General features: G+C 41.4%; 1 protein-coding gene across 1 annotated transcript in view; it reads left to right on the forward strand.

Moving 5' to 3' along the window:
* The first annotated feature begins 7,349 nt into the window (after positions 1 to 7,349).
* GALNT12 (polypeptide N-acetylgalactosaminyltransferase 12) overlaps positions 7,350 to 11,528 on the forward strand; it is a 33,066-nt gene continuing 28,887 nt past the window's right edge. Inside the window, exon 1 of the mRNA XM_011366312.2 lies at positions 7,350 to 7,387. Within this exon, the coding sequence (XP_011364614.1) occupies positions 7,350 to 7,387 (38 nt within the window). The remainder of the gene's footprint in view (positions 7,388 to 11,528) is intronic.

Raw genomic sequence — 11,528 nt, forward strand, 5'->3', positions numbered from 1 at the left:
CTAGTGCCGGACCTTTAGGCCGAGTCTGAGTCCACCGTCGTATCTGCCTGGCCAGGGCACGTCCTAAGTAGTTGCTGACTGAATTAAAGAAGGGATGAGTCCACTCTGTCCCTCCAGAATGTTCTGCGGGGCCTTTAGTGCCAGACCTTAGCTGAGCCGGGCCGTTAGGGCTACAGGCGCCCTTATCTTATTTCTCTTCATTATTGGTTCTGGAAACAGCACCATGGCAGACGTTATAAATGCAAACTTTCTGACCTCACTGAGACCTGCTTACAAACTGAGTGTGGAGTCCTGTCGCCTAATTTTAACAAGCCCTCCAGGTGATTCTGATGCAAACTAAATCTTAGGACCCACTGTTTGACCTTCACAGCAGTCCTGTCAGCCACCAGATGATCACTCCCAATTTACAGAGGAGACAACTGAAGTTTAAAGAGATTGTGTCTTGCGATAGGCCACACGACTATTCTGCGGGAGAGCTTGACTGGAACCCAGGTCTTCTGACATCTAGTCCAATTCTCTTTCTATTCTCAACAAATACTGAGTACCCGCTATGTGCCAGGTACTGTTCTAGGTGCTGGAAAAGCTACAGGGAACAATATAAACTCCCTACCTTCCTGGACCTGACAGTGGAAAGAGACAGGCTATAACCACACAAACAAGATGGATGTCTATTCAAACAATAAATAGAAAGAATATAACATAAATCTAAGTCGGTAGGACAGAGGATGCGATGTTATTTTATAATAGGGTGAGTAGAGAAGGGGTCACTGAGAAAGTGACGTTTTCACAGAGACCCGAAGGAATTGAGAAGTCGACTTATATGGACATTTGAGGAGGGTGCAATCCAGGCAGAGGGAAAAAGAAGGATTCTAACAAGAGCAGTCCTGCCTGCAAATTGCTGATGCCATCTGCTCATTATGATAACATTAGCATTCTGTTATGGGCTAATTGGTTTCCATAGATTGCGAGCTGTGGTCCCAAAGCCTAGCAAAAGACCAAGCCATTCAGTAGGTGATCAGTACATGAATTTTAAATGACTGAGTCTCATATATAGAGAGTTATAATATAGAGCAACATTTGATGAGGGCGCGAGGAAGGAATGAGTTATGGTGTTGGCAGATCAAAGAAGGTGGTGATGCTCTTAGGATCTGGGCCAGTAGAGCTGGAAGGAAAGGTCTTCCAGGCAAAGTGTAAAGATAAGGAAGAGTCTTGAAAGTACACAGGGCTCTGCTTGCAAAATGCTTCAGTGCCAAGTTTAACACAATGGTATTTATTCTGTGAGTAGTGAGGAGCCATGGAACATGTTTGAGCAGGTGAGTTACAGGGATAGAGCGAATCACTTAGGCCCAGTGTTGGAGGTGGTACATTGTCAATCATTTCCAGATTTGGCCCCATTCACCGCAATAGAGGTGAGGATGACTTCCTTTTGAAAATCTAATGAAGACTTCTGTTTCTGTGATAATCCTAAGCAATTGTAATCTTGTCTTATTCTATTTATTCTGGTATCTTATATTTTTACTAAGGGGTTGGTTCACTATAAAAGTAATATACATGGTAAAAATAAATAAATTCCACCAATAAAAAAGGGCATAAAGAGAAAGAAAAAGCTCCTTTTCTTCCTCTCTCACCCTCCCAGCCCTATTCCTCATAGGTAACCAATAGTCACATTTTAGTTTATTTTTCCCAAAATGCACACATTCATATAGGCATTAATTAAGGTTCTTGATTGCAAGCAGCAGAAATTAACACCCTAGAGATTTTAAGCAGAAAGGAGATTTAATCCAAGATTTCTTCGTAGCTCACAGATCCCATGAGGGCCAGAGAACCAGTCTCAGAGGCCCCACAACCAGGAACAAATCGTTCCATGGCTGCACCCTATACCAGAGTGGCATCTGCACAAGTGCTTTTTGGTGTCATCAACTTTTTAGAGTCAGAATCTGAGACAGGAGTGTCTGAATAGCCTGGGTCATGTGTTTTGCCTGGCAGAAAGGGAGGCCGGGAAACTGTGTTTCTGGCATTTTCAATATCTATAGAGGAAGGTAAGCTCCAGTATAGGTGCCCCAGAAGGTAGGAGACTCTCCAACATAGGAAAGGTATTCAGATGCTGGGCAGTCAGAAAGGATAACAAGTGCCCACTACAAATACTCCCTCTAGAGTAGACACCTGTTGCTTACACCTGTACTGCCTCACCTTCTCTGGGAAGAGTCACCTTCTTTCTCTTAGGAAGCCTCCCTCCCCTACTCTCAGTCCATGTGGTTCAGTGGTTAGTGTATGTCCAAGCCCATCCTGATTGCTTCAGCCCAGGATTTTTTGTTAAAGCCACTGGAAATGAAGCCCTCTCTTCTGAGGTTGTCTGCTGTCAGGAGGTCAGGATATTGCAAGCCAACCTGACGCTTGCTCTGCCACCACCTGAAGACAGCCTGCCTGAGAGTGAAGCCACTACACAGGAAAACAGAGGCAGAAAATGATAGGAAAAGACGGAGTCAGAAATTCCAATCCCCTCCCCTTTTTTTTATTAGGTTTGTTTTGAGCAGGGTTGTCATCAGTCACTTGCAATCCAAGCCTTAACAAATGCCTATTTTACTTTCGAAATGAATGGGTTCATACAATGCACGCTGTTCTGAATCTTGTGGGGTTTGTTGTTGTTGTTGTTGTTTGTTTGTTTCACTTAGCAAATGGTTTGATCATATTTCCATATAGGTGAATATAGATCTACTACATCCTTTTTAATGGTTGCGTGTGATACCATTAAGCAGATGTACCATAATTTAATCATTTTAAATGATGCACAATTAACTTGTTTCCAGTTTTCTGCTATTATTAAAAAATCCTGCATTGAACTGTGCTTGTAGGAGACAGATGGCACACTTGGCTAAGGAAATGAGGAACATTTACTAATGGACTAAGTCCAGAAATGTGGAGCAGGTTTAAGAGCCACAGGGTTGGTGCAGTACTCCAAGGCTGGTGGCTGTTACACCCCAGACCTGAAGGGGGAACAGGAGAGAGCAATTGCTGGAATTTTACAAGAGAGGAAACTGGACAGATCTACCTGATAGGAGCTATGGCCTTCAGGAGAAGAACATAGCTAACCCCCAGCAACCCAGTAGAGAGTGAGTCCCAGAGGAATAAAAACCTCTGGTCTCACCCTCCTTCTGCTCTCTGATCTCCTGCCCATGCTCCTCATTGGCCAAACTCTACTTTTAGCCAGGGGTTCAGAGCCTGTTGATGGAGTCCTCACAGTGGGCTTCCCAGGATTCAGAACAGAGAGGAGAGAGACTCAGCAGGGCAAATAAAGTTTCCAGCACCTTGCTGTTCAAAGTGTAGTTCTTGGACCAGCAGCATTGGTACTGCCTGGGAGCTTCTTAGAAACACAGCATCTTGGGGCCAGGATCTGAATTTCAACACAATCCCCAGATCATGTACACAGAATTTTTGAAACATGGATCCAGCACATCTTTGTATATAAATCTCTTATACAAGTGTATTTATATTCTTAGTATTTATGAACTCTTCATCTAGTATTTTTCCATTGATCTCTGTGTTGGTTTGGGACCTCTGAAAATCAAAAGCCAAGATGATTTTTATTCTGGGAGAAATGGTCGTGTAGGATAAAGAGAGAAAGAGGAGGAAAAAGGAAGAAAAGCTTTCAGACCATGGTGCAGGGTCTGACAACTGAGAAAGGAGAGTGGGAAGGAAGGGGGCTTGAATAGGAGGAGATTCAGGCTTCTGAGCAGTTCTGTCATGCAGCCAGACTAATGGGGAGTCACCAAACAAAGGTGACCTACTAAGGCATCCTGCATCAGACAGAAATGGTGCATTCTGGTTCCCTCACTACATTCGGTCACTGATTGGGAGAAGCCCAGGGAAGCAGAATTCAGCAAGAATTCCAAAGAGGCTCCAAAGGCATAGCTGCTGAAGGCTCTCAGTCAGCTGTGCTCTCCAGCAGGTTCTCTCAAGGGGCGATCTGAGCAGTGCAGCTCCATTGCCAATATGATCCCTATTCAACCAATGTTTATCCAGTGCCTGCATGCCAGGCATTCTATGTGTTGGATGATAGAGACGTAGCCCCCGACTCCTAGGGAATCAGACATGATTGCAGAACAGGATGGTTGTGAGTTCTCATCGTCAGTTCAGGGGAAAGTATCACAGTTTTGTGGGTAACACTGACAGTCTCATGGGAGAGCTTGGCCACAAGTTGGACCCAAAGACCGGATGGAGTCTGGATAGTTATAGGAATAGAGAGGAAACATTGTATATAGGAATAGAGAGGAAACGTAATGTAGTTAATGGTTTGGTGAATATTCCTGTAGAGTCTTTTTGTGTGTATATGTTAACATATTGGAAAGAGAGAGCAGTGGGGTAGGGAGACCAGAGACTGGTGCAGTGGGTTAGAAAGGAGGTAAGGAGGGTTTGCGAGGAAGTAAATTATTCCCTTTGTTTGCTTTTAAATGTCTAACGTTTTTTTCCTAATAAGGTAAGAATTTTTGGTGTGAAGAATTCCAATGTTGTGAATGGCTTTGGGTGTTTACCTAGAATCTAACGTGCTGCCTGCTAAGTTGTAGGTGACCAATAAGTATTTTTTGAAAAATAAATAAATTGAATGAAAATGAAAGGGCCACAGAATCTCAGTTGTCAGAAGTAAACGTAATGTAGTTAATGGTTTGGTGAATATTCCTGTAGAGTCTTTTTGTGTGTATATGTTAACATATTTTGCCAAAATAGGATCGTACTATTCATACAGCTCTACAACTTGCTTTTCTTAACTTAATGACACATCTTAAGCACATTTGTATGTTACATGCTCAGAATTAGTGTCATTCTTGTTCATGATGCTGTGGTATATTAGCATATGGAGGTACAATACTTTATTTATAATCTTCTATTAGTGGACATTTGAGTTGTTTCCAACTTTTCGCTTTTATATACAATACTGCAATAAATTTTCTTAGGCACCTCTTAGGCACTTGTGAACCTATTACTGTTGGATGAATTCCTAGGTGTGAGATTGCAGAATCAAAAGGATGTGAATATTAACATTTCTAATAAATGTTGCCTAATTGCTTTCCAAAAGGTTATACCAGTTTGCATTCCTACCGGCAGTGTAGGAAAGTGTCTGTTTATTCATATCCTTGCCAACACTGGAATTAATAACCTTTTTAATCTTTGCCAATCTGATAAGTAAAACAATACTTCAGAGTAAGTTTAATTTGCATGTATTTTAAATAGAGATTTCTATCTCTTTTTTCGGCTGGGGAAATGTCTATTCAAATCCTCTGGCCATTTTTGTTTGTTTTTTTTATTTCCCTGTTAATTCACATACTGGATTAATGTTATCTGCAAATATCTCTTTCTGATTTGTCTTTTGAGTTTATATTATTTGGGGCCTTACAAATTTTTTAAGATTTTATATATTAGTCAGATTTATAAATCTTTTCCATGAACATCTTTGGGTTATTTCATCTAGTACTTTCATGATTTGTTTTTTCTTTTTTACTTTGACATGTTTTGATTATTTGGAATTTATTTTGGTGTAAGGTGTGAGGCTGGGATTTAACTTTATTTTTTTACAAATGGATATCAAGTTGCCCCAATCGTTGACCTAATCAGCCATCTTTTCCCACCAATGTTTGAAATACCACGTCTATCATATGTCATATTAAGCTCTAAAAGAGATGTAATGACCCCCATGAAGGAAACTAATACAACAAATCAAAAGTGCTTTCTAGAGAAATCTATTTGTTGGTCAAGCAGCCGATGAGATGAGATGAGATGAGAAGAGATGAGATAGTGTGGTCAAAGAAAAAATAAGCCCCCCCCAACAAACAAACAAACAAACAAAACTGATAACAAACCCAAGGAAAGGACAGAGTACTCAATTTGGGAAAAGGTATGAAAAGAATTAAGGTCCCAGCTGGATTTGCCCTCTCTGGATGTCAACTCATCGGCATTAATAACATTTATATAGTGCCTACTCTGGGCAGGGACCATTTTCAGCGTTTCATGTCAAACAAGCTATTATATTTCTGATAGCTCCCAGGTGGTACCAACGCTGCTGGTCTAAGGACCACACTTCGAGCAGCAAGATGCTACCTTGCAAGGTTGTCACGAGGGTGAAATAAGATGATATGTGAAAAATAAAGTGTAGTAGTTTATGGCATATATAGGCATTCGATAAATGACAGCTTTTATTCATTACCTGGCACTTGAATCCATGTTTTTAAGGTCTAATTCCATCACTCTTTCTCTTCAACTGAGCATCTACCAGGAAGCATTCCAATTTGGTAAACCAATTCAAGGCACTATGAATTGTAATCCTTGTCTGTTTTCTAATCTGACCACAGATCTTAAATCTGTTGGGTGTCTAGACAGAGGCCAAAAGGCACAGCTCCAGGTCTTTCCTATCACACCTGCCTTCTGGCACCAACCAGCAGACTCTGTTCTGTGGGTGGAGTCACCTCCTTCTAGTCTGGTAGCAGCAGCAGGTTGTCCTGGATGGAAGCTGCTTTGCATGGTTCTCCCCAAACCCCATCCCTCTCCTGGAGCCTGGGGCAGATGTTTACAGAAGGCTCCTTTCCTCTAGGGGGGCATTAACCAGAGGCTGTGAGTTGAAGAGGATGGCGGGTTAGATCCTAACTCTACCTGAGCCACTGACTTGTTCGAGACCCTCTTTCTGCTCTGTGACTCAGACTCCCTACCTGTGAAATGAAATGTAAGAAATCTGACTGAACTTGTTCCTCTTAATGTTTTTGCTGTGGGCCCCTTGAGAATAGAGAATATTTGATAAAAAACTTTGGACTAACTTCCCAGGATGTTAAAAAACAAACAAACAAACAAAAAATAGCGAACATACTCTATCCTTCTACAGAAGGTATAAAACCATTCTTTTTCCTTTCACTAGGCACCAGCAGAGGGAGTTCCAGATTAACCTAAAATATGGTTTCAAATCTCAGGTACTTAACATTCAGGTATCTGCGTAAACATTACTTTATCAGAAAAGCCTCCCTACATCTCTTAACTGTACCAGTTCTATTATTATAAGCCATTTTAGCACCCCGTAATTTTTTAAAACATTTGACTGCAACTATAATAAGTTATCTTTTTAATATCTGTGTATTCCATTATATTCTAAGCATCATGATGTCAAAAATATCTGTCTTGTAACAAAGATTATCCCTTTGACCAAACTCTAGCCAGGCTCCTCTGAGTCTCCTTCCTGACTACACCTCAACCTTGGCCTATAGAAACTACAGACTCTTAACACAAATGATTTTATCCACCCACTTCCTCACATTAAAAGATTTTAACAAACACTAACATAGTTTCTAACATCTCAAGGCTTCATCTCTAGGATGACGCTAGCTCCCTTTAAGTGCCTGCCTGAGAAATCGTGAGGCTGCCCAAAGAATTCACAATTCTAGCTATTATCTAATCATAGGCCCCTGACCATTCTTTCTTAGAGCATTTACTAAAAAGGGACTTACAATTGTGAATTCTTTTTCTGTTTCTTTGAGATGTATGTGTTTCTCTTACAACTCAGAAGTGTCTTTCTGAAGGATAGGACCACTGCCTCCTAGACTCTGTGGGAGGATAGAATCCTGACTTGGAGCATTGCCAGCTAACAGACATGCTGGTCTAATCAGCGTTTACACTCACCAACTCTTTGTAATTTTTTACTTCCCCAACTCTATTTAAAATGCCTAGCCATCTCTATGCAAATAAAAGTTGCATCAGTTCATGCTTAACCCTCTTTACTATTGCAGCCGTATGTTCCTGATTAAAATCTATCCTCACCATTTAAACTAGTGTCCAGCTTTGTCTTGACACTTGCTCATTATAGCGTGCCTAGTCCCTAGCATGGTGTTTGGCATGTCGTAGATGCTCAATAAATATTTCCCGTTGAAATATGTTGCTTAAACTCATCCATTTGTTTCAGTTATTGATTGCAACAAACCATCTCAAAACTGCCTTTATTATGCTCATGGATCCTATGGGTCAGGAATTTGAAAAGGGCACCTCTCTTTTATGTCCCATGATGTCCTGGCCACAGCTGAGATGACTTGAATGGCTGCGGTGACTGGAATGGCTAGGGAGGAGACATTTCCAAGATGGTTTCTTCACTCACCTGTCTGATGCCTGGACCAGCTTGGCTAGCTGAAGGTTGAGCTCAGCTGGTACTCTTGACTGGATGTCTACCTGTGGCCTTTATAGCATGATGGTACCAGGATAGTCAGATTTATTCCCTGGCAGCTCAAGGCTCCAAGAACAATGACCCGATGAGCAAGGTAGAAACTTCATGGCCTTTTAGATCTAGCCTAAGAAGTCACAGAGCTTCACTTCTACCATATTCTATTGGTTGAAACAGTTATAAGTCTGCCTTGATTCAAGGGGAGGGAGTATCAAAGAATTCACAGCCTTATTTTCAAATCAGAGCTAGATTTGGGGGCAATTCTTTTGCAATTAGTCCTATGTACCAGTGAGGCTTAGATTTGGTTGCATAAGATAGAACAAAACCATAGTGATAGTGACTTTAATGAAATAGAAGTTTATTTCTCTCTCAAATAAACAGAGCGTGGAAGGAAGATGTCAGGATTGGTTCAGTGTCCACAATGTTAGGGAACTGGGTTCCTTCTGCCATGGTGTTTTGCCACTCTCAGTGCTTGACTTTTACTTCATGACCCAAAGTGGTTGCTTGAACTCCAGTTTTCATATTTAAATCCAGTCAGCAAAGATGAAGGAAGGATCATGAAGTTTCCTTTAAGGACATGATGCAGAAGCCTCATCTGATGCCACCACTTACAGCCTGTTGGCAGTACACTTAGTCATGTAGCCCATGTCTAGCTGAAAGGGAGGCTAAGAAATCTAGTCTTTTTTTGGAAGACCATGGGTCCAGAAAAACAAACGAATGAAAAATCAGGGGTTCTACTGTTATGAAAGAAGAGGAGAATGGATATTGGCAGACATCCAGCAGTTTCTGCCACACCTTTTCATTTCATTCTATTTCCTGTTCTATCACTAACCAGCTGTGAGCCTGGACAACACACTTCCTTTGTTCTTGTTGCCAATTACTCTGGTAATTAGGAAGGAGGGTGTTGCAATCTAATAAAGAAGTTTAAAGCATTAAGCAGATAAATGTGTCAATGCTCTGGTTTCAGGGAGGAGAACCAGAGCTCTACCCAGTCAGCCTCCTTTTTACTTTCTTGGGTGGTCCTCAGGAGTTTCTGGGGACTTTGAAAACTCTCAGATTAAATTACCACTGAGGCCTTTCCAAGGAAGAAGACCTAAAGAATTCATGTTTGTTACATTTTGGAAATAACCTCTCTTTGCCCTTAACCAGGTTGTGCCCTTTACCAAATACCTCTCCAGTGAGTTCAAGCAGATGCCTGTGGAAGTGAGTGTGAGATACAAACCTGCCATTAATTGAGTACTTACTGTGTGTCTGACACTGTACCAAGCTCTGAAAACCTAAAGTGACCACAGTTTATACTCTTAAATCCGTTACTTTCTTTTTGTTACAAGACCAGGATTGAATTAAACACAGTCTCATGTACCAAGCACCATAACAAAATATGATGGTGTTATGGATCAAATCGTGTCTCCAAAAAGATATGTTGAAGTCCTAATCCTTGGTACCTATGAATGTGACCTCATTTGAAAATAAGGCCTTTACAGATGTAATCGCTTTAAGATGAGGTCATTAGAGTGAGCCCAAATCCAATATGACTGGTTTCCTTAGAAGAGTAGAAGGGATACAGATATAGATACATATCAGAAGAATGCTATATGATGATAAAGGTAGAGATTGGAGTGAGTGAGGCATCTATAAACTCAGGAATGCTAAGTAAGGATTGCCAGTAACATCAGCAACTAAGAGAAAGGTATAGAACAGATTCTCCCCTGGAGCCTTCACAGAGAATATGGCCTTGCTGACAGGACTGATTAATTTTGGACTTCTAGTCTCCAGAACTGTGAGGGAATAAATTTCTATTGTTTTCAGCCACTCGGTTTGTGGTGGTTTGTTATGAAAGCCCTAGGAAACTAATAGAGATGGTTAGTTTGATGTGTCAGCTTGCTAGGCCTTAATCCCCAGTTATTCAATCAAATACTAACCTGATGTGAAGCTGTTTTGTAGCTATGATTAACATTTACAATGAGTTGACTTTAAGTAAAGGAGATTATCTAAGTGAGCCTGATTTAATCAGTTGAAAAGCCTTAAGAGCAGAATTGAGATTGCCCTAGAAAATAAATTCTGCCTGTGGACCACAGCTTCAGTTTGTGCCAGAAAGTTTCAGCCTGCCCTTCCTGATGGCCTGCCCTATGGATTTTGGACTCGCTTAACCAGCCCCCATAATAATACAAGCCAATTCCTTGCAATAAATCTCTTACCATATCTCTTCCTGGTTCCTGAGGAACCCTGACTAATACACAAAAGGATGATGCAGTCTTGAAATACATTTACCTAAAAGGCTGCGGAGTTGCCAAAGGCTTCACAGAGGAGGCGGCTTTTGGCAGGGCCTTGAAGGAAAGGTAGCAGTTTGCCAGATGGGGAAGGGCTTTTCAAAAAGAAGACACAGCATGTGCAAAGACCTGGAGTGGTGAAGACCTGCCTCTCCCCTCCCCCAGCAGCTGGAGATAGGCTTTGCAGAATTTGGAGTCACATTCTGAGGTCTTCTGCCAAGCTGAGGACTTTAGCACTTGTCCTGGAGGACAGGGGTTCTCCTTTTTTTCTGCATTGTCTTTTAATTTAGTTTTTATGTTTTGCTTTTTTAATTGAGAGATAACTTTCAAAGTCAAGCGCATAAGTTTTAAAGAACTTAATTAATTTTTACACCTGTATATGTCTTTGTGATCCCCACCAAAATCAAGACATAGAATCAGGGCTGGGAGTAGGTGAGTGAGGTGAGCAAGGTGAGCACAGGGACAGATTCTACCTTTATTTAAAATTTTGACATTTTGTTTTATTATGGATTTTGGCATTCATTTTGACTTTTTAAAATATTGTTTGATTATTGAGTCGAGTTTTTTTGTTTGTTTGTTTGTTTGGCTCATTCTTAAATTTCGCCCCTGGGAGAGAGCCTCAGGTCTTATTCCAGTCTTGACGCCTTAAATATTTCCAGCACCCCAGTGGTTCCTTTATTCCGTCAATCCTCCAAAGGGGAACCTGGCGCCAAGGCGGGGTTATTTAACGTGAACGGATGGCCCGGATGCGAGCAATCATATTATGGGTGCCTATGCATGTGTTTTTCTAAGGGGGCAGTTCATCGCTTAGATCAGCTTCTTGAAGGCTTCTGTAAAGTGAGTGTAAGAAACATAATACTGAGTACTAGGGAGCCAGAGGAGGGCTTGTTTTTCAAGAGATCCACTGTGTCTTAGGTCGGGCCTTCAGGCCTTAGTTGACAGCCTGGGGTCCTTTAGCCTGGCTGTGCCTCAGTCTTCTTATCTGTAACATGGAGTTCATAATCCTAGTACCCCTCTTTTTGGACTAAGGGTCAGATGAGATAATGGAAGAACCCTGCAGCCAACATTTACAG

This window comes from Pteropus vampyrus, unplaced genomic scaffold (genome assembly GCF_000151845.1).
Source record: "Pteropus vampyrus isolate Shadow unplaced genomic scaffold, Pvam_2.0 Scaffold123, whole genome shotgun sequence".
NCBI classification, from domain to species: domain Eukaryota; kingdom Metazoa; phylum Chordata; class Mammalia; order Chiroptera; family Pteropodidae; genus Pteropus; species Pteropus vampyrus.